Source organism: Gavia stellata, chromosome 1 (assembly GCF_030936135.1).
Source record: "Gavia stellata isolate bGavSte3 chromosome 1, bGavSte3.hap2, whole genome shotgun sequence".
NCBI classification, from domain to species: domain Eukaryota; kingdom Metazoa; phylum Chordata; class Aves; order Gaviiformes; family Gaviidae; genus Gavia; species Gavia stellata.
The window spans coordinates 15,195,904-15,223,176 of NC_082594.1; the positions used below are offsets into that span (position 1 = coordinate 15,195,904).

Consider the following 27,273-nt stretch of genomic DNA (forward strand, 5'->3'; position numbering starts at 1 on the left):
TACACTAACATGTCTAACACATTTTTATAAAACCCACATTTTTATGCAGGGACTGCACTATTCAGATAATTGTAGCAAACTCCTGAAATAAAGTAAGAGTAATAATTTTTAGGTAAATTGCTGCAAGCAGGGATATGAGCTTACAGAAGCACAAACAAGCCCAGAATCATTACAGACGACAGTGTTCATTTCATGCAGCTTGTACACACAACCTTTGCACTGCCTGCACTGAACTTAAGCCAGTTATTTCTCAGTCGAGCCCCCAGCCTGTCTAGATATTGTAAAGGTTATTACTTATCAATAGTGTAAATGTTAACTCTCGACAATGCATGTATAAAGGTACTCCCTTGTCTTTAGTATTTATGCTGAACCACCACATGATTTTAATACCTACAAATATGTTTCCAAAAGACCTTATGCTGCCAGCTGCCTGCTCCTGCTGAAACCTTAAATTAAGGGAGAGTTAAATTTCCATGTTGCCTTGTGCTCCTGCTCCTCATTGTTCCTATTCTACTATTCCTACTCCACTCTAAAGAGTAGGTACATCCCCAGCAGAGCTTGGCTGATTAACGCCCAGCAATATGGAGTGGCTCTGCCTCTTGTCTAGCCACCTGTTTCTGCTGAAAGACAGTACCTCAAAATCTCTGTTGCAATTCTTTATACAACGCTACACTAGAAGTGGAGCTCTAATTTTAGAGAAGGCAACTGAGACAAAAGAGGAACTAGAAAACCACAAGTCACTCAGGGATGAGCTAGGTCACGCCAAGGAAAGACCTTCTCATGGCGCTTCAGGGCAGGCTGCAGAAGCTTGCTTTCTGAACCAGCCCACCTTTTCTCACCTCTGTGCTCTGTTCCCTACCCTGGTGGCACCAGGGACAAATACTGAGCTCCCAGTTCATCTCAACAGTTGTGTACTGCAGCATACATTTGAAGGACACTTCTTGCTGACTGTTCCTGATGATGATTTTATTTATCTTTACAATAATCTTAGCTTGTGTCACTCCAACTGTGGTAAATGGCGCTATACAGTCCGTACAGATCAGACATGCTATTTATCTCAACATAGCTGTGAACTTAACAGGCTGCATTTATGGTATATGAAAAATGTTTTTCTGTTCTGTTCTAAATTTACTCCCCTTTAAGTTAATCAAGTCCTTTTGTTCACATCTTCAGCAGCTGCTAAAGAGAAAGAAACAAGAGTATGTGGTTTAAATATGCTTCTTTGGACTGTACATGAAAGCAGTGGATGAAATCTCAGTCCACTGAGGTCCTAAGGATTTCTGCCAGAGACTTCATGGGGCAGAATTTCATCTTCTGCATTAAGCTGAAATACTCTTCCCACAATTTTGTCTTACTGATATAAAACAAAAATTCTCCTCTGCTCCTATTTCAGCTGTTTAGCTACTGTTTTTAAGTTCCAACACAATGTTGAGAGAGCTGGGGCTGTTTAGCCTAGAGAAGAGGAGGCTGAGGGGAGACCTCATCACTCTCTACAACTCCTGAAAGGAGGTTGTAGCAAAGTGGGTGTCAGTCTCTTCTCCCAGGTAACAAGTGATAGAACGAGAGGAAACGACCTCAAGTTGTATCAGGGGAGGTTTAGATTGGATATTAGGAAATATTTCTTCACTGAAAGGCATTGGAACAGGCTGCCCAGGGAGCTGGTTGAGCCACCGTCCCTGGAGGTATTTAAAAGATGTGTGGAAGAGGCGCTTAGGGACATGGTTTAGTGGTGGACTTAGCAGGGTTAGGTTTACGGTTGGACTTGATGATCTTAAATGTCTTTTCCAACCTAAACGATTCTGTGATCCCCTTGCACATTCCTCCTCCTTCTTTTGCCTCTCCAAGAAATATTTCAATAGATTGGTGCCACAAAGATACACCTATGAGCATGAATCAGGAGTAATTAGTTCAGAATTGCAGCATCTCAACTCAGGTTGGCTGAGCAGAAACAGGTTCACAGCCTTGAGAACTGTGCCACTGCTAAGAAGATTAACATTAAATATTCATCATGGCAACTTCAAACTCTTCCTAACACAATGTTCGAAATTACTCTCTTACTGCTTTGGAGGGGGTTTGATCTCCTGTTAGTGAAGTCTACATATCTTGCTCTGTCACAGTAGTATCATATACTAGCATCTGCTTTCAACAGGTTCGCATAAGGTAAACCCAGTCCAACTGATTTTAGCTAACTTAAGTCATAATTAACACTACCTATGTTTGCACAAGGCCTGACTTTGCATTTACTGAGAGCAAAAAGCTTACATTCTTACTGTCTTCACACAAATAAAGTGTGGTAAATATTTTTGTAGGTTGTGCAGCATTGTATCTACATAATAAAAAAACCTCCAAAGAACATTCACACTTTAAGGATAGAAGGGGCCTTGAATCCCTGGGTCTCAACTATTTTTTTTTTCAAAATTATGCATTTTTGTAACATTAAAAAATCTATATAATACTGAAAAAGTCTTTGACTTCACAGAGTTCACGTATAACTACGTACAAATAAGTAAAAAAGAGGAAGAGGTTAGTAGAAACACCAGAGAAAAGCAACACATTACAAAAGGACAAGAAGGACATTCTTTAGAGTTCTTTTAGTAAATAATTATAAAAGATTATGACAAGTGAGAAAGCTCTCAGTCCAACTACGAGAAAATAATGAGAATGTATGAGGGTTTAGGAGAACCATGCAATTTGGCTTGCTTAAGTGACTAAACTGTCCCACTTCAGTCTCTTCTTTCCCCTGTCCTAAGCCAGCTTCACACACGGGTTTGAAGGGACTCCCTTACCATCCTGTCTGATAGGAAGTGGAAAATCAGTTCACTGGCACCTTCTACATAAGCAGCATGAATTACAATCAGCACAGAGCAACAGGACACTCCCAAAGATTTAAATCTCCCATTCATTAAACAATTATACATTTTCCCACATTATCCTGCTGCTTTGTGAAGATGATGCTGACCTCTTATTATTCAAGGAATGCGAGAAAGACCTTTGACTGAACTTTGCAATTCTATGTCTGTCAGAATCAGTATCCCTCTACTCACCTTAAACTCTTTTTCAATGTTGGCAAGCACAGCCAACTCATTGCTGAGCTCCAAGGCAGTCATTACAGGGTCTTCACTGGACAAAGACAGATAAGCAGGGCTGGCCAGACCTTTGTAGGCATTGATTCTAGACCTAGAATGGCTGAAAGAGTCATGTTTTTGTTTCTGATTGCATTCACTGCACTTGCAGAAATAGTCATGTGGCCTATCAATCCGAGCTCCTTTTCTCAGCAGAGTGTGGACAATCTCATACTCATGGCAGTGAGCAGCCAGAATGATCGGTGTAACATCGTGGGAAAACCGTGTGCCATCTTCGTCGTACGCATAGAAGTCATCATGCTGTAGCTCCGACTGGCTAGGACTCAATGCAAGCCTCTTGCCTTCGGCAAATGCGGGATGGTTTAGGATGGCTTCCACTATCCGAACATAACCTTTGCTAATAGCCAAAAGCAAGGCATCCCCAACCCGAGACAGGTTCTCCTTCTTCAGCAGAAGTTCTGTGATCTCCAGGTGCTCATTGGCAACCGCCAGCTGCAAGGCGTTCTGCCCCATATAGTCCACACAGTTCACATTGAGTGAGGGACATTCTTCCAGCATTTTGCGAATCACTGGAATATTTCCATATTCTGCTGCATCCAAAAAGCGCTCCTCCTCAAGAGAAAGACTTGTTGAGTGGTCATTAAACATATACGCTGGCCCTCGACTGGCCTGCCTCCTCCCCTTCTCCCGGAGAATGGTCTGTCGTCGCAGTGCTAGTCTATTCTCATTGCCTCGGCTGTGTGGAAATAGAGAAATCATTAGTTCTGTTGTATGCAAGGGCACATCCATTTAAAACAATAATTACTCAAAAAATTTTAATCATTTATCTGCTGCATATTTTTAATGCAGCAGGGAGACCTGAAACCCTGACTTTGATGCACTTTGTAGCCACTGTCACTACACAGCCCTGGAATCAGTAGCCAGCTACATTTTATTTCAACAAGACCTACTCAATCACGATTTAAGGCTACACTTTTTTCCCTATTTCATCCTCCACAGCTTTTTCATAACTTTTAGTGAAGCTGGATTGTACTTCATGTTTCATAGGTAGAATAACAGTTTTAAAGGTAAGGTTCTTTCTCAGGTTTACACAGAAACCCCCCTCTTGTTTTTCCAGCACTCTTCTGTCCAAACTTATCATTTGGTATCTCACACATCCCTCTGATATGCACAGTCACTTCATAAAAAAAGTGCTTCCTATTTTAATCTAGAAAAGAAGAAAGCATTATAACATTTTTACATGCTGAGATTTCACTTTCTGGTTACAAGAATATTTTCAAGAGAAAACATTCAGCTAAGTTTGAGAATTGCTTCAAGCGCAAAACTACATTTTCTCTGGGTGAATGTACTACTTTCTGACACCTTTGCTAGATCTAGCAGATATTTTGAAGGACTTCACTGGAACAACTGGGTATCAAAAAGAAGAACATCAGATCTCAAGTTCGTTATTGAAATATATATTTTAAATACAAAGATGACCTGGAGAATAGTGATGACATGCAATGACTGCCTCAGTCCAGAGACAGCTGGTATCAACAGCACAAGGCAGTGAGAATAGCCCACATCTGCTCAGCTGGTAGGAGGAGTCGTAGTGACACCACATACATGAGCCTAGGTGCCCTCAAGTGGCCCTTCTGAAAGCCACCATCCCCTCAGGTTGCCACTCACGCAAAGCTCTTTACTTGGTCTACTTTGGTAGTCACACCTTAGAGTGAAGACAAGTCACGGTGTGAACGGAGTCAGCAGTCCCAGGACGAGGCACGAGGGATTGCACAGGACAGCAGGGCACACAAGCATGGAAATTTTCCAAATTCCCTTCTGCCTCAGAAAAGCAGGCAGGCTGACTTCACTTGCTCTTATTATTCTTACCCCCATCACTACTTCAGCAGCTATCTAACTTACATTTTGGATCTGGTTTCTCCTCTTCACCCTGCTGATGTTTTTCTGACATCTATAATTGAATGCTCAGTCATAAATTGAATCTGTACAAGATAGAAGTGTATCGACTACATTGTATGACATCTGTTACTCCCCATCTCCACATCCTTTTCGTTATTACAGTTCATACCCTTGATATCCTATTTATTCCTCCACTCAGTGGCTTGCCAACAAATCCTGCCAATTCTTGCTTCATGATAGCTCTGGAATGTTGTCCATTCTTCTACTTCTACTACTGAAACCCCCATCCATTCCTCACCTCTCATATTAATTACTAATTACTTAATAATTATTTGATTATTAAAACATAAAGTGAACCATACCAAAGCTAAGTTTGATGAGAAATGCACAAAACTTGCTACATGCTCTTTAATAAGAAGAAAATCTAATTAATGACTGTTATTTCAGTCAACTAAGATCCCAATCCTCAATAGAAATACAATTGCAAATAATTTTCTCTCTCAGAATTACTCAGCTAAACTACATGATATTCACTACAACTTCATCTTTTTCCTTTTTGAATGGTAGCTTAATGATTCTTTACATATATATGCTCAAATACACTTCACTATTTTCAGTATTTCCCACAAAATAACCACCACGAGCAATACTTTATTCATTAAATACTTATTAATGAACATGAATTTAAGCATTTAAATGACAGTAAAAAAATTAGTCCTTTGTGACTCAAAACATCTTTACAAAAAGTAACATTACAAGATATTATTTCTTCTAGACTGTTTATATTTAACTTTAGTATAAATTTCCTTTTTGCCTCTTGCCTTCTCAGTTCCAGAGATATAGTCCTCTGCAGCATTGGAAATGCTTCAAATTGCCAAAGTCTTAAATCTAAAAGGACAATTTTTTTGCAAGATAAGCACAGGAATGGAATATAGAATATATCAAAATTGACAACTATAACATCATTCAACATGCTGACAGCACAATACTGTGTTACAATGGCAAGTTTACAGCCTTAGTTCGGACTATGTCATTTCAGGATATGGAATACAATTAGGTCTCATCCGCTTCTACTCCTTAAGATCTCCATGAAGGCTGTCTCAGTTACTGAGGGTTCAAAGCATATGAGAGAGCGTGGATATATGTTAATGTGTTATAGATGAATACGTTATATGGCTGGCTGAAATTTTTCCATGCATATTTCCAGATATTTTAAAAAAAATATTTATATTTGTTGAAAAGACTGCCTTTGGAGAGGTTTCATAGAAAACATGAAAACTGAAAGAATGAAAATGTTACTGGCATTGGCGACAATACTGGTGCCAAAGCCTGAAATTCACTAAATAGAAGCCAGTCTTTTGATAAACCCAGAAGTGTTTAACTGGAAATGCATGTGCTAAATTGGAACAGGGGTGAAATGGTAGAAAGGAAAGATCCCAGCAGAGAAAGCAGACACCAGACTCCCCAGTTTTGAAAGTTGTACCTTAAAGGACTGTAAAGTGGTTCTGAAAAGTTTATTCAAAGATGGAATATGAGAGTGTATTGGTAGGCTGAAAATCATCTGGGATACAGAAAAGGAAGTTAAAGACAAGATGAGGGGGAAAAAATGAGAAAGAAAAGAACATAAAGGGAAATTTTAAAACCTGCTGGGTTTTAAGATTTATGCACTGAATAACTCTTAAAGAGATGACCATAGCAAGACAATAGGGAGACAAGTTCCCTGACTTCCACAACACAGTTAGTTCTCAAAAAATAAAGGACTTAAATATCCCAATGAAGTTAATCCTACAGTCAAGGGTTTTAATTGGGCTATATATTTCTTGAGTTTCATGGCTTCCTGGAAAAAAGAGGATCAGTGTAATAATGATAAAATTTTGAGAAAAAATGTTTAGTTGATTCTGATCAACTGATCAGAAATGATTTTCATTCACCATTGCTTTGCATACCCAAATTGTGCAATGCTTAGAAAAAAATACATTTTTACAGTGAAATGAACTAAAGCAAAAGTAAAAACAAACAACACACAGTGTAGTTGCATGTCTTGTACAAGTATGCTTCTACCAAATTTAATTAAACATGGTTTGGTTTTGGAGCTTAAACTGATAAAAATTAAAGTTTCTCTAATGTAAAACAACAAATTCATAAAAAAAATGGATACAAAAACTTGACTATACTGCTTTTAAGACTTTCTACAAATGTGATGTCACAGCAGTTCATTGAATTGTGAATTGCTACTCTTTCTTAAGAGATATTTAGAAAAAACAAGTATATCTGGGTTGGACAGTTGTCAGTAAGATATATAAATGGTTCATTAATTATTCTTTTCTCCTCCTGCACTTCTAATGCACAATCATCTGATCATCAAAGTTAGAGCCTGTACAAACTGAAGGTATGCAAAGTGTTAAGTGTTTCTTTGATGCATACCGTTTTGCACATTTTCTCTTCTATAATAGAGTGTATAAATGCAAGAACCTAGTAAAATCATCCTAGGAGGCAGCCCTACACAAGCAGGAAGAATAAAGCATGGTTTGGTCAAAAACTGCATTTGCAGATGAACTATAGATAAGAAAGGTAACATTTAAAGTGATGACTTTAAAAAAGGAATACTTTTGAGGAGGTTTTTTTCAGTTTAGAAAAATATAGCAACTTTACAAGATTCAACACATGTATACAGGAAAACTAGGATAAATATAAAATAAAGAGCATATAGCTTTTTCCTGAGCAATACTTCCATATTTCATATGATTTGTATTTTTTACTAATAAAAAAGTTTGCTTTCAAAATGAATTTATACAAAGAACTAAATATTGTCCTGCTGGCATTCAAATATTTTGTGTTGTTTGAAATAAGAGGAAATGTTTCTGTACTAACAATTTGGAAAAACTATTTATTACAAAGTATCAAATGATTAAACTAATTATTATAAGTAATAGTTACGTGTAGATATAACTGTGTTTGCATCATTTAGATTGCTTCGATATTATATAGGCAACCTCTTATTTGACTTACATTTCACTTGTGTTTAATTTTCCTACTTCTTTCACAGTAGAAGCTATAATGGTGTTTGGATTCCACAGGGCTAAGGTGAAAACATCCACTTCTGTCTGAGAAGCCACTGTGCAATTTAGCTCTTGACTTGAATAAACTGTTACAATCAGATTTTTTCAGAGTATCAGTTGCTCAATTTCTCTTTAATTTTTTTATGTCAAATGTAAGCACTATCACAATAACAAAATGCAAGTTTTATTATTCAAACAAACGGTACTTCTTTTCAGTGTTTGCTGTGGAATCAGAGAACTCCAGCTGAAATGCAATAGCAGGACACATTCTATAACAGGTTAATCACATGTCACCTAAGTTCAAGTTCCCAGTCGAGTTAATTAAATGAAAGTAAAAAATTCTATTATATCACAGCATCACATAATCACAGAACGATAGGGGTTGGAAGGGACCTCTGGAGATCATCTAGTCCAATCCCCCCAGCCAGAGCAGGTTCACCTAGAGCAGATTGCACAGGACTGTGTCCAGGCAAGTTCTGAGTATCTCCAGAGAAGGAGACTCCACAACCTCTCTGGGCAGTTTGTTCCAGTGCTCTGCCACCCTCAAAGGAAAGAAGTTCCTCCTCATGTTTAGGTGGAACTTCCTATGACCAAGTTTCTGCCTGTTACCTCTCGTCCTGTCACTGGGCACCACTGAAAAAAGACTGGCCCCATCCTCCTGGCACCCACCCCTTCAGTATTTAGAAGCATTAATAAGATCCCCCCTCAGTCTTCTCTTCTCCAGACTCAAAAGACCCAAGTCCCTCAGCCTTTCCTCATAAGAAAGATGTTCCAGGCCCCTAATCATCTTTGTAGCCCTTTGCTGTACCCTCTCCAGACGTACGCTGTGCTTCTTGAACCGGGGAGCCCAGAACTGGACACAGTCCTCCAGATGCGGCCTCAGCAGGGCAGAGTAGAGGGGGAGGATAACCTCCCTCGACCTGCTTGCCACACTCTTCTGGATGCCCCCCAGGATGCCATTGGCCTTCTTGGCCCCAAAGGCCCATTGCTGGCTCATGGCCACCCTGTTGTCCACCAGGACTCCCAGGTCCCTTTCCACAGAGTGGCTCTCCAGCAGGTCAGCCTCTAACCTGTACTGATGCATGGGGTTATTCCTCCCCAGGTGCCGTACCCTACACTTGCCTTTGGGGAATTTCATAAGGTTCCTCTCTGCCTAACTCTCCAGCCTGTCCAGGTCACGCTGAATGGCAGCACAGCCTTCCCGTGTGTCAACCACTCCTCCCAGTTTTGTGTCATCAGCAAACTTGCTGAGGGCACACTCTATCCTTTCATCCAGGTCACTGATGAATATATTGAACAGGACAGTACTGACCCCTGGGGAACACCACTTGTTACACACCTCCAGCTAGACTCTGTGCCACTAATGATAACCCTCTGAGCTCTATCTATCAGCCAGTTTTCAATCCACCCCACTGTCCGTTCATCTAACCCACACTTCCTAAGCTTGCCTATGAGGATGATGTGGGAGACGGTGTCGAAAGCTTTGCTGAAGTCAAGGTAGACAACATCCACTGCCCTCCCCGCATCTATCCATCCAGTCATGCCATCGTAGAAGGCTATCAGATTGGTCAGACATGACTTCCTGTTGGTGAATCCATGTTGACTACTTCTGATAACCTTCTTTTCCTCCAGATGCTTTGAGATGACACCCAGAACGAGATGTTCCATCATCTTTCCAGGGATGGAGGTGAGGCTGACTGGCCTGTAGTTTCCTGGGTCTTCCTTCTTGCCCTTTTTGAAGACTGGAATGACACTGGCTTTCCTCCAGTCCTCAGGCATACCTCGCCTGTTCTCCAGAACCTTTCAAAGATGATGGAGAGTGGCCCAGCAATGACTTCTGCCAGCCCCCTCAGCACTCGCGGGTGCATCCCATCAGGACCCATGGACTTGTGGATGTCTGGTTTACTTAACTGGTCTCTAACTTGATCCTCCTCAACCAAAGGAAAGTCTTCCTTCTTCCAGACTTTCTCTGTTACCTCCAAAGTCTGGGACTCCTGAGGGCTGGCTGGAGCAGTAAAGACTGAAGCAAAAAAGGCATTCAGTAACTCCGCCTTCTCTGTATCCTCTGTCACCATGGCACCTCTCTCATTCAACAGTGGGCCCACATTTTCTCTAGTTTTCCTTTTGCCTCCGATATCCTGATCCTTGGCCCCTCACTACAAGAAGGACATTGAGGTGTTGGAGTGTGTCCAGAGAAGGGCAATGAAGCTGGTGAGGGGTCTGGAGCACAAGCCTTATGAGGAGCAGCTGAGGGAACTGGGGTTGTTCAGCCTGGAGAAGAGGAGGCTGAGGGGAGACCTCATCACTCTCTACAATTACCTGAAAGGGGGCTGCAGAGAGTTGGGTGTTGGTCTCTTCTCCCAAGTGACTAGCGACAGGACAAGAGGAAATGCCCTCAAGTTGCGCCAGGGGAGGTTCAGGCTGGATATTAGGAAAAATTTGTTTACTGAGAGAGTGGTGAAGCATTGGAACAGGCTGCCCAGGGAGGTGGTGGAGTCACCATCACTGGAGGTGTTCAAGGAACGTGTGGATGTGGCATTGTGGGACATGGTTTAATGGGCAAGGTGGTGTTAGTTGATGGTTGGACTTGATGATCTTACAGGTCTTTTCCAACCGTAGTGATTCTGTGATTTCTGAAGCTATGCAGTATTAAGCCCCTTCCATAGTTCCTTACTCTGCTCAATAAAAGCCATTATAGGTGCTAGTATTTTCTTAGTGTGAGTTTTGCAGCTGACTCAACTGGCAGCAGAAGCAGGCAATGAGTAAAGTAACCAGTGTCTATCATGTACTGATCTTCAATCTGCTTCTTCTATTTAGCAAAGGAAAGGCTTTGAAAGATTTGAATTAACACAAGCATATGTCAGCGTATCAGCTGCTACAAGTATCCTTATCTGTACTTCTGCTAACTCTCATCATGGCTACTGCAATTTCCCTCTTCATGGCCTCTTCAGACTTCAAGATGTGATGACCTTCTTCCAACAAAAGTCAATGCAGTATCTCTCACCTCAGAAGTCCCCAGAGCATCCATGCTCCCTCTGCCTTATTTCACCCCAATTCAGTCTAAAGACCCAAACCACCAAGTTTTAAGAAATATTTGTTGTTTTGCTCCAACTGGTATCATGAGTCTATCTCCCTCAATCCTTGCTCCATCAGTTTCTCTCCCATTCCTTCCATATGTGTGGGACTGTGTATGTGAAAGCTCCTCCTGCTCGTATCTACTACCCAAAGAGCCATGGTGCATCTCCTGCACAGCATGGGAAGTGTTCACAAAGACTAAGTTCGGTTTGATGAGGTTAATCTCTCCAATTCCTACAGTCAGTAAAGGCAAAAAGACAACATGAAACCAGGATTCAGAGCAGGAACTCCATCTCTTTGTAGATTAGGTACCACATATAGGATCTTTAGCATCATTAACATAACATTAGCTATGTTATGTTCATGCTAGCCTAAGATAAATAGCCTAAATTCCCCACATCAGCTCAACTCATAATAACACATCTCTACTGCTTATCCTTATCCTTCTGATTCTCACTTTTGGAAGAAACATTGAGACAATAAATATGCACGCAAAGATGGAGTTAGGAAAGCTAAAGTTCAGCTGGAATTAAAAGTAGCAAAAAATGTGAAGACCAGCAAAAAACGCCTTCTGAAAGTACACTAGAGGCAAAAGAAAGGCTAAGGAAATTCAGATGGACCCACTGTTCAACAGACTGGTGGACCCTGTGACCAAGGACAGAGGTGAAACTGAGGTACTCAGTGCTTTCTTTGCCTCAGTTCTCACCAGTAAGATCTGTCCCCAGACCTCAAAGGTCCCCAACCAAGTAGCAGAGTGAAGCATTACCTACATTCAAGGAAGACTGACCTGGGCTACAATTAAACCAACTAGACATACAATCCTGAAACCTTGCATCCAAAGGTACAGAGGGAGCTGGCAGATGTCATTGTAAGGCTGCTCTCTATCAGCTTTTAAAGAGCATAGCAACTGGGAGCATTTTTACTCATAGGAAACAGGTTTTCCAACTTTCTTCCCTCCCCATTGGCTTCTCAGTTTTAAATAAATTAATCATTGAATTGCAGAAGCACAATAATCTGAAATGCAGAAACCATCCTACTAAGCAGCATGCTGGCAAACTCCGTATCTATCTTGAACTGCTTCTTTCTTCATGATCTGTGCAGCAATCATTTACTGCTAAAGTGTATTTAAATAATTTATACTGAAGTTATCTGAATAGACAATAAATTCAGCCAATAAAAAAAAAAAATTTTTTTTAAAACTCCTTCAAAAAAATAAAGATGCATTCAATGTTGATTCAGATCTTATTTAAACTAAGTGACAATAACAATATTATTGATTTAAAACACCTACCTTTATACACCCTACAAAACTAATCCAGTATAAAATTTATTTTGCTAGCATTTCATCCTTATAAAGTGAAAGGAAGCAAACCCTTCAACAGGATCATGGTCATTATTTTTTCCTGAGATGTTAACTGAACTTCAGTTAACCAGCCAAAACCTGAAGTTCATTAAACACTTTCTCTTTTGTTTTTCAAATAAACCAATTATATTCCTGTTCCACGAATACATTCAGTATGATTTATCAAAATGAAGAGTAATCATTGCTAGTGAAGAACACTTAGAATTAGCTTGTTTATCCAGTAGTATTTCCTCTTTCCTTTTCTCTATTTAGAAGAAAATCATTGCTTAAATGAGAGGTTAAGTATATGCATTCCCTACATAGTAGCTCATCTTCTGGAGTAGAACTTATTAAGAATGAAAGAGAAGATTTTTGCATTGTTTCCTGGACTGTAGCACATGTTTCATGCAGAGCTCTAGAATCTTAGTGTAATCCATTTTCCCTGCATCAATATATTTTATATGTATGAAATAAACTTCCTGTTTTGCTCATTTGCAATTACAGTTAATTAAAGTTAAGGGTCTGTAATTAAAACTGGTTCTTGCAGCACAAGACTATAAATATATTTAATTGTTACAGAGAAAGCAAAATGTTCTACTTTATTATTTCTGCTTAATTAGATACACACTGTAAATATTAATTCAGGAGTTTGTTAAGAAGAGTGTAAGATACTCGATTGCCTCCAAGAGCAGGGAAAGGAATTTGATGATCCAGAAGATTATGTTCAGTCCTGTTATGTTCTGATGTTCTTACAACTATTCCACCATTACTAAGGTCTTCTCAGCCCATTTTTTATCAAAAAGATGACCATGTTAGCACCTATTGTCACAGATTCTGGCCACAAAAGTCTTAAAGCCACTTGAACCCTCAAACTTCCCAGACTACTGAACAACTGTTGGTTGCAACAGATTATTAATGCACTTTGGGGGAGATGCGGTCTAAATGACCACACTTACTACTACTCATTACTTAAAAGCCAGCATGGCCAAGCCTGGAATAGAATCATGGAATGTTTAGGTTGGAAAATACCTTGAAGAGCATCAAGTCCAACCGTAAACCTAACCCTGCTAAGTCCACTACTAAACCATGTCCCTAAGTGCCTCATCCACATATCTTTTAAATACCTCCAGGGATGGTGGCTCAACCACCTCCCTGGGCAGCCTGTTCCAATGTCTGACAACCATTTCAGGGAGGAAATTTTTCCCAATATCCAGTCTAAACCTCCCCTGGCACAACTTGAGGCCATTTCCTCTAGTCCTGTCACTAGTCACTTGGGAGAAGAGACCAACACCCACCTCTCTGCAACCCCCTTTCAGGTAGTTGTAGAGAGCGATAAGGTCTCCCCTCAGCCTCCTCTTCTCCAGGCTGAACAACCCCAGTTCCCTCAGCCGCTCCTCATAAGACTTGTGCTCCAGACCCCTCACCAGCTTCGTTGCCCTTCTCTGGACACGCTCCAGCACCTCCATGTCCTTCTTGTAGTGAGGGGCCCAAAACTGAACACAGGATTCGAGGTGCGGCCTCACCAGTGCCGAGTACAGAGGGCCAATCACCTCCCTACTCCTGCTGGCCACACTATTTCTGATACAGGCCAGGATGGCGTTGGCCTTCTTGGCCACCTGGGCACACTGCTGGCTCATCTTCAGCCGGCTGTCAATCAACACCCCCAGGTCCTTTTCTGCAGGGCAGCTTTCCAGCTACTCTTCCCCAAGCCTTTAGTGTTGCATGGTGGTGTTGTGACCCAAGTGCAGGACCCGGCACTTGGCCTTGTTGAAACACATGCAATTGGCCTGGGCCCATCGATCCAGCCTGTCCAGATCCCTCTGCAGAGCCTTCCTACCCTCGAGCAGATCAACACTCCCGCCCAACTTGGTGTCATCTGCAAACTTGCTGAGGGTGCACTCTATCCCCTCATCCAGACCATCAATAAAGATAGTAAACAAGACCGGCCCCAAAACTGAGCCCTGGGGAACTCTGCTTGTGACCGGCCACCAACTGGATTTAACTCCATTCACCACAACCCTTTGGGCCCGGCCATCCAGCCAGTTTTTTACCCAGCGAAGAGTGCAGCCATCCAGGCCATGAGCAGTCAGTTTCTCCAGGAGAATGCTGTGGGAAACAGTGTCAAAGGCTTTATTAAAGCCTAGGTAGACTACATCCACAGCCTGTCCCTCATCCACTAAGCGGGTCACTTTGTCATAGAAGGAGATCAGGTTAGTCAGGCAGGACCTGCCTTTCATAAACCCGTGCTGGCTGGGCTTGATCGCCTATTCGTCCTGTACGTGCCGTGTGATGGCCCTCAAGATGATCTGCTCCATAATCTTCCCCGACACCGAGGTCAGGCTGACAGGCCTGTAGTTCCCCGGATCCTCCTTCCGGCCCTTCTTGAAGATGGGCATCACATTAGCTAACCTCCAGTCTGCTGGGACCTCCCTGGTTAGCCAGGGCTGCTGGTAGATGATGGAAAGTGGCTTGGTGAAGACTTCCATCAGCTCCCTCAGTACCTTTGGGTGGATCCCATCCGGTCCCATAGACTTGAATACTGTCATCATCTTGGATACCATATTACAGAAAGAGTTCTACAAAAGAAGAAATTAAATGCAATAGAGAAGCAGGGGTCACACATTTTCTACTGCATTTTCCACTTCATGCATAATAAGGTTGATATTGTAAATTATATAGGGTGGTATTCCACTCATCTCATTTCTACCATAGGAACAGTAGGATTCTAGTATAAATTAGTCATCTTGATCTACTCTGTAGATAAAGGAGAGACAATTCTGTCTACCTTTTGTATTTATTTTAGGATAGCATAAATTTTCATGCAGAGCACGTACAGTTTTCCATTTTTTAAAAAAGAATCCTAGCTGATTAGGTGAGATTAAGGCCTCCTTTAATGTATATAATTTAGTAGGAACATTGACCACAGAAAGATGATGGAGTCAAGTCCCTTACAAGTACAGATACCATCTCAAACAATTCCCATTAAAATATCAGGCTCTGTCTTACAGGAAATTGCCATCTTGCTGGAATTTTATTTTCTCTCACTAAAGAAAGACTAATCCAGGATTTGATTGTTCTAGCAGGTAGAAGCATTTATCTAATTTTCAGCCTAAATTTAATAATGGCCAATTTATATCTATTTGTTTTTGTTTAGGAACCAGAATTGTATTTCAAATCAAGTAGCACTTTCCCCTGACAATGGTTACCTGCAAGACACAAACACATAGCTATCATAATTCCCTCTCAACCTTCATTTTGCTGAGCTAAATCAAGCTCATCTCATTTCCTCCCACAAAACAAAAACCTGCTCGAGTACACCTTGCTAAACTATACAGTAATCCCATGTGCCAGTGTTCGCAGTAAAATCATTAGCAACCATTTTGTTTTAAAATGTACATCTTTGGCTATTTCTCTGGTGCATTTACATCCAAGAAATCACTGAGGCATTACGGATTCCTCTGTGAGCCAGAGACAAGTCTTCTGACTTTGCTGACTTTCATAAATCAGGTGTCAGACAGTGAGTCTCTGATTTATGAACTGAAAAACTGTGCTGAAAGATCCAATTTTGACCCTCAACAACTTTCACTATGAAGAGTTGTGGAGCTGGGGAAGTTTGGGAGTGGGAAACAACTGTTAGCATCCACAGCATTATAATAGAAAGGAAAAAGATTTTTAGAAGACTCTGCAATAGCTGCTCGAGGCTGAATGAGCTTGCAAAGTGACAGGATAGACTCCTCCTCTTTTTTCTTTACCATGTAAAAGGGTTTACTGTACTCTAAACTTACTGTGTAAGAGTACTCTGTTAACTCATTTAAACTTGAGGTTTGGCTTACCTTCAAAAATTTATTACGTCTGGAAGAAGACTATACAACTTCTTAGGAAATTAGGACATACAAACTCACAAAATCCAATTATGCTTCTGTCCTCATGACCATGCTTTAGTAATAGACACCGCACTGAAGTCCCTTACTTGCGTATATTAATGCAAAACCAGACATAATGCCTGTAGTTCTCATGAAGAAGAAATAAATGTTTACTCATGTATAGTACCAGCAATGCAAATCTACAGGCTGGAAGCACAGAAGTAAAAAAGGAGGCTGAGACTGCTGGCAGCATCCTAAAGAAAAATAGTCAAGTCATAGAGATAAATAGTCTCAGAGCAAAGTAAATGGAGAAAGCAGAGTTATGTCACCACGCTGGCTTAATCACAAGCTCCTCAATCTCCTAAAGTTCAAGAATTTTGGAAATTGGCCAATTACTAGGCGTGACAATAGTATCCACTGCTTGTTGAAACTTAAGCAACTGGCTGAAACAATGTTGAAACTGTTAGTAATCACCTCTGAATCACCTCTGTGGGTGAGCTTCCAGAAAACTCGAAAAGCCACGGACATTTTTTTTAAAAAAAAGAAAAAGCCAATGTAAACTAAATCAATCATTTTCAAATTTAATTCTCACATGCTGTTGGTAAACTGTCAACAATTAGTAATTAGCTAGGAGATCAGATAACAAGTAATACCAAATAAGGCCATCAACACCAAACACCCAAGAATAAATTATCTTGAAACAATCAAATTTCCTTCTGTGACAGAACAAGAAGTCATGTGAACCTGGGAGGACCTATATATATGTTACAAGTCTTCAGTAAGGCTTTTGCTGCTGTCACACATGATATTCTAAGCAAAATAGAGAAAGAGGCTGAATGAAATGATGAAGAACGAGCACAGTTGGTTGGAAAAGTGGAGTTATCAATCCAAGGTTATACAGACAATTTGCTCAGAAAATCTGACTTAGATCTGGTGTTATTTAATATATTCATTAAATGTGATGGAATGGAATGATGGAATAAAAACTCCATGTTTTATATGTGCATAGAAACTTAGTCTGAGAGGAATTGGAAATGGGAGGAAAGCAAGGATGGCACTTTGAATGGGCCTGACAAGAAGTGATCTGAAATAAATGCTATGCAATTTGAAAACAAGAAGTAAAAGGTATTGCACCTAAGTAAGAATAAGCAAGCACACATTAAAAGATGGGAATGGTCTAGGTTAGTTTGGAATGGGTAGGTATGAAATAATCTTGGTGTTACACAAACTTGTGGTGACAGGTCCTGCACTTCGAGAACAATACAGACCAACTGCAATTAGTCTAGAGAACAACTACAGAGCTGATCAAAGGTCTGGAAAACATGAAATAAAGTACAAGTATGTTTTGTTTAATCTAGACAACACTGAAGGAAGACAGATAGTGTTCAAAGCAATGGTGTAAAAGGAAGGGAATAATTTGTCTCTATTCAGGTCCGGGATTGGTAGGCAACCTGTAGCTCCGAAGTTCCTAAAAGTTGATGGTGAGAAAATATTTCAGAGGAAAGAGAATTATTTGGATGTTCTATGTTCTACTCTTCTTTATCATATACCTATATAAAAAATACAACAATATATGTAGTATATAAGACAGTAATATCATTATATCATTTGCAAGACATATTTTATAAAATTATGTAATTATATATATATAAAATATATAGTAACATGTATAAAGTTAAATAATATATACATAGTCCAATCAGAGATAGGATGTGAGCTTAGACAGACACATGGTCTAAACCTCTATGCAATGCCATTCTACAGGACAGAAAGTGAAACGCTGTAGAAAGGAAGTTTAGATTAAAATTCTAAATATAAAGACAGAGAACGTCTGGAAACAAATATCTGAAAAAACCTTGGGTTTTCCATCACCAGAGATCTTGAAGAACAGCTGAGATAAACACCTGGTAGGAATGGCTAGGAGACAACTGACCTTGTTTGGTGGAGAGGAACTGGCTAAGATGTCTGTGTGTCTCCCAGCCCTATTGTCTACAATTTGATGCTGCAAATTATTAACAGGAACATATCTGTCTCATGAGGGAAGACAAACCCCTCAGACCATGTTACTCAGTTCTCGTGCTTCTGCAGTTCTCCATCATCAGTCAGTCGCTAAAGCCGATGATGGTCCCACATCCTTTACTACTATACAGCACGTGCATGCAGTTCTCACAAGATACATCTCTCTCGGGAAACTAGCAACAAACTACAGACCATGACAACTCCCTGGCTTGCATCTGATCATCAAAGTTAGAGTCTGTACAAACTGAAGGTATGCGAAGTGTTAAGTGTTGATAAAGGCCTGTTTCACAGGCGTGGACACCGAGTCAGGGCGCTGGTTATTACTGTCTACAGGTCTGAGCTCAGCACAGCACGGCTGGGGGAGCTTGTGGGGCCACCACCCGTTCAGCGTCAGAGAGACGTTTATCTTTTACAGGTAGCAAGATGGCTTCTTTTGCCAGTGTTTTCTAACAGGAATGATTTTTGATCATTCCTTGATCTATTTAATGATAATGGGAAAGGCCTCTTAATAACATCCACTTTGGTATAAAGGCTCACAATTCCTCCATAACCCTTAGAAGCTGGTGCTGAAACATAAGCGGGCGAGAGCTGAAGCTCTGTAAATATCAAGTCAAAACCAGCTGTGGACATTTACAATAAAATTTCCAAATAATCAAAGACAGTGACTGCATTAGAAGTGAGAAAAGCCCATAATGAACATCCCCTAAGTATTTCATTTTGCAGCACTTGAAAGGTACAAATAAGAGTATTTCTACTCGTGTGGGGTTTTTTATCAGAGGATGCACATCTAACCCTAAGTATGAAATATGTCATCTTTAAAATCATTATTTGAAATTATGGTTGAAATTGATGTATCTTCTGGGACTGCCCTAGAGGCACTTTTGAGACCTGAACTGTCATAGCTTTTTGTTTACATACTGCTGAGAAGTGTTTTCTCCAAGGTGATTTATTATGTTGTGCAAATGCTTTTGTATAGAAGCAGGTAAAAACAATTTAATTTTAGAGAGTATTTCCTCGTCCACAGCTTGGTAAAAAGTTCACATCTGTTGATGTGAACCTGGCAGGGTACTGGTCCAACAAACATTTCTTTCAGGGAATAGCAAAAGATTTTTCTCTCTCCCCTGGAAAGTAGTTCAGTGGCTATTTAATGGCTGATGGAAGGAAAGCACACAACGTAGGGCAAACAACCATTTCCCAGGCTCCTCATGTAATTTGTCATTCTCCCTGCTTTTTACCCTGCTCTTTCACTCCAGCAGTAAAACTGGTAGCTTATTATTGATGAAGCAGCTGCCCAACACTGAAACGGGAATGACAAGTAAATAGAGAAGTTTAGGGAAATGATTAAGAAAACAGTGTCTGGAGAAAAATGGCCCAAGGTGGAAAGGCAACTTGGAAAACTGTAACTGAGACTGCTTAAAGGAGATTTATCAGAAACAACAAATAAAAGGTTAAAGAATTCAGATTGCTGGAAGTTTTTAAACAGAGAAATGGGATTTAAATTTTTCCTAAGAATAAAATAGGAGAGAAGAGACTCCTTTACTAGCCCAGAACCTGTTACATACCATAACTGCAAGGCAAAGAATACAAAGCAGATTAAACAGTGTAGGATGGTAAGGCAGGACAGAAGACACTAAGAAATGGTTTGAGACTGCTTTGTATGGAGGGGCAAAAGATAGCTTTTTATTTTTATCATCCTTTTCTTTGGGGATTAGTGTAATTTTAAGCTTCAGAAGACTACTATGTAATCAGGTTTTGTAGGTCTGAAGATCCTGTTGTACCTCAGCACATGCATAACTTCATTCTGGCTGCCAAAACTTTTGACAATAAGCCTTAACTGTAAGCTTTGAAGTCTAATTTTAGGGTCATTATTGAAAACCTGAATTGCCATTTTCCAGTACTTGATCTTGCTCAGAATGGTATCTAGCTGTATCTGCAGAACTAGTTCCTTTATATCATATACATACCCACTAAAACATTTTTTCCTCAACTGTAAAAAAAATGCTGAATGCATTTACACTTTAAAACACATTTTAATTTAAGTGTAATTGCCTAGTTTCACGGATTGTTTAATAAACGTGCTACTCTGAGGTTGTTTAAAGCCAGGAAGCGTTTTTTTCCGAACTGTTTCTTGCAGAAGGTGTCGAAGACTACCGGTGTGCGCCCACCAGAGGGAACTCCGTACTAAGCCTGGCACTTGATAACATCAGTATTCCCCTCTATACCCAATTTCTCAATAAAAAATTTTTAGCTCCACGTTCCTTACATGTTTTCCAGGAAGTACGTTTTGGTGCCTACTGCATAACTTTGTTACATCCTCTACCCCTCTAGAGACATACTGCCCAAAGTTTATTGGTTTCAGCAACAGTAAAACAAAGATCAAAAAGTTGTAATGATTCAAATTAAAGGAAGCATTTTGGCTACAAGACTGGGAAAAAAGAAAAGTTAGAAGCAAATGAAATGCAAAGTATGACTTTAGCACAAATCTAACAGCTGGCTACTTTGCTAGTTTGTGTTTATTATATGGAATACCCGAAGTACATCAAAGCCTTCATTGGCATGTGTTTATAGAGATAGCCCACTTCCAGCATATTCCAAGGGATACGCTAAATTCTGTATCTATTTCTACAGTCTTATGCATAGAGATTTTGAGATGAAGTAAATCATTCTGCAGTTCCAGAGGTATCTATACACCTTTGCAGTTGGGGCTTAAACAATTTGTATAGATCTATCTGAGCATGCATGTTTTGCAAAATTGAATGTCCTGTGCCTTGTTCACTCCTCAGTTACCAGGCAGTGTCTAACTTTGTCACTGCAAACCTTTTGAGGTTTGTTCTGTCAGTGCTGAAAACTATTTCCCCTTTCAGAAATCCAGTCTTCTGGTCAAGTGCTTGCTGTTCAGTTCAAGTCACATCTTTTACAGAGCTACTAATACTATACAGTACACGTGCTATGCAAGCAGTCTGCTGTGCTCACAATCTCTGGTGAGTCACAGGCTTTCATTGCTCACCTTATTATGAGATGACTATCAGTAGCTGCTGCTATCACGAAGACTACTGTAGATAACAATTGCTAGGTGACTGGCTGCCTCAAGAAAGCTTCTTCTTTCCATTAATTATCACTGGGGTTTCTGTGTTAATAAGCTACTGCAGTTAGCAGTCTAAAAATTCAATGTCTGACTTCATCTGAGATGGCAATTTAGGATCCATTTGTTTACCTAGGTATGAGCCCACTGAAAAGGTCTATCTAGTTCATATTAGATACACCATTGAAATTTCTGTAACTCTCCTAATGTCACTTCTTTCTATTACTATTCTTTCATTATTACTATCATAAGACTATTCTCGATGAATTGCAGACTAAATCACTAAAGCTAACAGGTCATGTTTTTTAAAATGAAGCTAAGACAGTGTCCAGTTAGAATGATCACAATCAATATAATGGCCGTAACACAAGCACAGCTGGCTGTCTATGACAAACACGCCTTTATAAACAGAACTTTATTACATTAGTAATGAAGTAGCAGACATCAACAAGATAGCCCTTGTTATTTTCTCAGAGTTCCTTAGGAACAAAGTGACAAGAAGTTCAAATAAAAGCAAAACCCACTTCTCATATAGACCTCTGGAATGTTATGGTACCGTGTAATATGTGCTTTAGTGCTGTGTCCCACTGGTTATAAATAAAAGCACTTAAAATAGAGCGTGGATACTTGTACCAATGCTAAAACTGGATACAAACGAAGCAAACTTCTATTATATACAAGCAACTTGATCTTGGTACTCCCCTGTTGGAAACTCTAAGATTCTTAAAGAGAAACTGTCTTTCAAACTATAAATTACAGACAAGGTTCAGTGTCTCATCTCTCCAAATCAAATCTGGTAACACAAAATGTTGATCCCATAGAGATGGAGGGACAGATACAGCTCTTTTTAGCTTCAAAAGGATTAAAATTGGTTTCTATTCAACTAAACAGGTTAATTCCTATGCTGTCATAATTTATATGGTGCAGCAGTTTTGCTAACTGCTCAGTAAATTAGGTCAGGATGTTGTTTCTTGCGCATTCTTGCAGAAACACTCCCAATCCTCTGCTCTGCTTTGGCTGCTCATTGCTACTCTCACACCATACCATTTGTTATTCTGACATAAATACTGGGGTATCTCCAGGTTGACCCCAATCAAGCAGCTTATCTAAATGAAAATAAACATTTCTGAAAAAATATAAAAATAAAAAAAAATGCTTACTCTAAGCCCAGCTCTCCAACTCAGTTTATCATACAGATGCAAACACTTGTGCTGGTCCATGGTAGGAGGTAGTGTGAGGACAGGAATCAGTGGCAGAGAGTGAAGAGAGAAGGAGACTTGATTCTTGTGGTGACAGTGGTTGTTAAGTCACCTCGAAGTGTATGGAAATCTATAGACTAACGCTACTTAACAAACATCTACAGTAATACCGGTCTGTGCCACAAAGACTACTGTATACCAAGTTGCTTAGCACAACTTTGTTGTTTCCTTGTGCTCTCCCTCTGTCCGTTGCACCACCCTGTTTTGCTTAATATTATATTTATATTGTGATCTCTGTTAGTCAGAACAATAGGCTATGATGCAAAAAATAGGGGGGTTTTTTATCAACATTTTGTATTCACTCATCAAGTGAATAGATAGATGATCTAGAAGACAGGTGAAAAGCAGAACAGACAGTGTAATTTCATGTGCATTTTCTCTATCAAGCTCTGTGTGTTGACTGCCCATGTCACTGCATAAATAGAACCTGGGCATATTATTCATATTTAAATAAGTAATAGTGGTCCTTCAGCTGATCTGCATTAAACCCTGAAAGCAACTACATCTCTAGTTTTAGTGAATACTAAACAGAAAACAGGTTCAAACCCATGGGTCCAGAAGGTCCAGGATACTTTCTGAGCACTTAATGCTCTACTCTCTGCTCACTGTTTACAGTTCACAAATGCAGATGCTTGTGCTCCCCTTATCTGATTCCCTGCCCCCAGGACAGGGGGCACTGAACTTCTGCTACTGAGAATCCAAGAGAACGGTCAGGAAAACAAATTCCCATTTTCACATGTACATACACACACACCCCTTTCCTCTAGAGAGCATATGCCAATGAACTGACAGAACAACATGCTTAAAACTATCTGGCAACGCAACATTGCGCTTCTGTAGCGTGTATTTTCCTTCTGTCATGTCTTTGATTTTGACCACATACAGGCATGTTTTTAAAGAGCACTTGGAGGGAAAGCTGATGACTTATAGTGCCTGTTCTCCCTTTTTTTTTCTAAGAACAAGTACAAGCAGAGCCTATAACTCTCCCCTACAAAGGAAATGGAAGAAAATAGAGCAGTAAGTAAATTAGCAGATAACTGGTCCAAAACAATCAAAAGGAGGTGCTCCTTTATACTGTGCAGTTACTATGTGGAACCCACCACACAATGCTACGGGTGCTAAAAGTTAACAATAGGTTCAAGGGGCAACTAGACAAATTCAGTGAACAGAAATCCACTGCTGGTATTAAATACAGAGTTTCTGAAGTCTCTGAGCACTAAACTGCAGGAAACTAGGGAAGTACGGCTTCTTGTCTTCACTAGTCTCATAGTCTTTTTCAGACATTGTTTTTGGCCCCTGTTGGAGACAGGATTCTGTGAGTTCTGCAATTTACCCCTCTTACATATATTTTGTATATAAAATCATGTACATACCTAATCATATATAATTGTATATAGGTGCCTGACTCAAAAGGTTTTCTTGGACCACAGGTAGAACTGAGGAGAGGTATTAGTTTGTCTTTTGAATCCTTTACACTAGGCAGAAAGATTCAGCAAAGGTACTCCTGTACCTGAAGCTGTTTGCATAGCCCATAGACAGACTCCAACAGCTTCTGTTATAATCTGTTGTGACCCCCATGGCAGTAAAGAGCACATTGCAGTGGCATGTTCTCTAGGGTTCTGAGGCTGTTCACCTTAGCCTGAGAGGTGAACAGCTTTGCTTTGGGTGCCTCATAAACAAGAAAAGCACAGGAACCTCTTCAAAGGACTGTTTCTTTTCTCATTCTCTGACCAGGACTTAGAATAGCTTCGGATTTAGGCCAGTAATTTTAATATTTGTAAGCATCACATAGATGTGTGCATGCTGTAACAACGTGACTTAATAAAAATTTATTTCTGCATGAGCATTTTGTTACATAAACTTGAGTATGGATAAAGATTATTAAATTAGGCAACAGGAAAGTACGTCTATAAACTAGAGACAAAATTACATTTGCATTGCTCTTCTGAGTAAAGCCACAATCTATCACAGAGACATGGAATCTGATTTAGTATAGTGGTAACTTACAGTTAATGGATTCATGTTTATAAAATCACTTCACAGCTAAGAGAAAAATACACTAAAGAGATTAGTGCAAATAAGCGTAAGGATTACAAACTGGCCTGCGTTGCAATTTTTCTTTAGAATTTGAAGAACTCAATTGTTCAGACAACTGATCTTGATTTAGGTTCCCTTTTAATAAATATCAATGTCCGAAATTAAACAACAGCTGTAAAAGACACTAACATCTGAGTAGAATGTATCAGAATGACAGGGAGATCAACCACTAATTGATTAGCTCTGTCGCAGCTCATTCTTCATTAGCAAATTCCAGAGCTGAGATGTCAAAGTCGGATGGCATGAGCTCCTAATGTTGCAGCAACAGCCTATAAACTCTGCAGCAACACTGATTTACTATACTGTCATCTATCATCGTCTACATCCAACCCTTCTTGCCTTTGCAAAATCTTATACAACTATGGCTCACAGCTAGAGAAGAACACTGATGTAAGCCTCGTGATTCTGATGATGAACTTCTACCTACAAGAGTAATTAACTGCAAAAAGTATAGCTGAGGAAAATTTTCCCCTGTGTTCTCCAAGCCCAGTTTGAATTTCAAGTCCTTTAAAGTATCTGGCAGCACAGCTCAGAACCTTTTTCTAAAAGTAGTTACCCTCTTCTGGACAGTACACACAATGATGTGTGAAACATACTTTGCATAGTATATCTTGACTTTTAGAGAAAAAAAACACAAGATGACACTGCATGGGGTTTTAGTGAGGTGCATTTATTCTATTTATAATAGAGCTTTACTACTTGTAAGGCTTAACACTGCTGGGACCAGACGACCTTGAAATAAAGGCAGGAATTCTCAGATATCTAATTTGGAATAACTAGACAGTTCATACTTTGTGAAGCTGCAGTTTCAGGCTGTCTGCAGTCAGGGAAGTGACACCATCAGAACAGAATCATAGAGTAGTTTGGGTTGGAAGAGATCTTTAAAGGTCATCTAGTCCTATTTATATTTTAAAAAATAACAAATTCACTAGTGCAAGACCATATGTTCACCCGATTAAACGAAAACTCGTAAATGACACAATTTAAGAACACTCATACAAAACTATTTTTTTCTTTTTAAGAAGTGTCACATACCATACCTTTACTAAAAAAGTTACAAGCTAATGGAAGACTGTCTGCCTCCACCTCTTGTCAACAAGGAAAGTAGTCAATAACAGTAGTCTCTAGCTCATATCCGCAAAGCAAAGAGCAAGGGCTGAAGAGGTAGGGCTCTTGAATACAGGTACACATTTATGAGCTCCAGCAAAATCCCAGCTCTGGAACTGCAGGGGCCGTGACTCCAGCTGACCACAGCTGACCACTGTAGGTAGCTGCAGCATGTAAAAGACTGCCTAAATCTGTGAAATGATGGGTAAACCTAACTTAGCAGCCTTTAGTAATAGCATCTCACAGAGTATTCTGTTTTGTTTGCTAGAATAGGCAGATCTGTGAGATATTGCACAGAGGGACAAGAAAAAGTCCCGGTTGAATATTGTTGACAAAAGAAAATGGAAAGGAGAAAGAAAACTCGAGCAATGCTGGGGAGAAATATATTTCAGTTATGCCTCACATATGAAGAGACGTCCTATTATGGTCCTGAGGCATTAGTCTTCCGTTAACAGTGCAGTTGCGTGTTTAAAGATTAATTTCACTTCAGCTTGTAAAGCTGTCACATTCAGGAAGACATTTTAAAAGCAGAGAAACTTCACACTCTTGCTAGTATTTCTCCTCTTCAGTTTATTTTAATTGTATCTTTCTACCTTTTACCACAGTTCTTGTTCATTCTGCTGGGTTTTTTTTTCATAAACTGAACTCTGCTTACTGACATATGTGATAATTAACCTCATTTGTGAAATGCTTCTCCCCAAGCACCTTCTTAACTCCTTCATTTATTTTTAAACCAACACTCACTAGAGACAATATTGTCACCTACTTTATCCATATTCAAAACCTGCCAGCAGATATTAATAAATTGGCTGGAAATAATAATATACAATAAAATTAAAATACTAGAACAAAAATCAAAAAACAATGTACCATTCTTCCCAATCCTTTGGGTTTTCTGTTTTTATGTGTAAAATGAAAGCTATTTAGGGAAGCAATGGGCTGCACGTTACATGGTTTGAGCCTAGACGATAGCTGTTAATAACAATCAACCAAACCAGAACATGCAGAAAAGGCACCCTAATTTGAAATTCCCCAGGGAATACACACAGGGGAAAAGCTGCACAAACTTTGCATGGAGATACATGAGATTCCGGCAGACAGGTAACTATCTAGCCAGGTAATCAGGGCTCAAAATCTCTTACCTTGTAGTTGTAAGAAATAAATGCAGAGTTTTACCCCTAATATCCAACAATCCCAATGAGATTATATTTTCAGCAAAAAAGGCCCATCTACCATTTCCATTTCTGATTCTTTGAAACACAGAGGGTACGTTTACTTTTCCAGAGCACATGGTATGATTTTTTCAGGATGTAGGACAGCGTTTGTCTCTCTTCTCTGTGCTATTACCACTCTTCAACTGCCTTTCACCTCTGAGACAGGGAGAAGCC

At 39.8% G+C, this 27,273-nt stretch overlaps 1 protein-coding gene across 1 annotated transcript in view; it reads right to left on the reverse strand.

The window, feature by feature from the left end:
- The window catches only part of TRPC6 (transient receptor potential cation channel subfamily C member 6), a 109,765-nt gene that overhangs the window by 36,805 nt on the left and 45,687 nt on the right, over positions 1-27,273 (reverse strand). Inside the window, exon 2 of the mRNA XM_059817646.1 lies at positions 3,045-3,819. Within this exon, the coding sequence (XP_059673629.1) occupies positions 3,045-3,819 (775 nt within the window). The remainder of the gene's footprint in view (positions 1-3,044; positions 3,820-27,273) is intronic.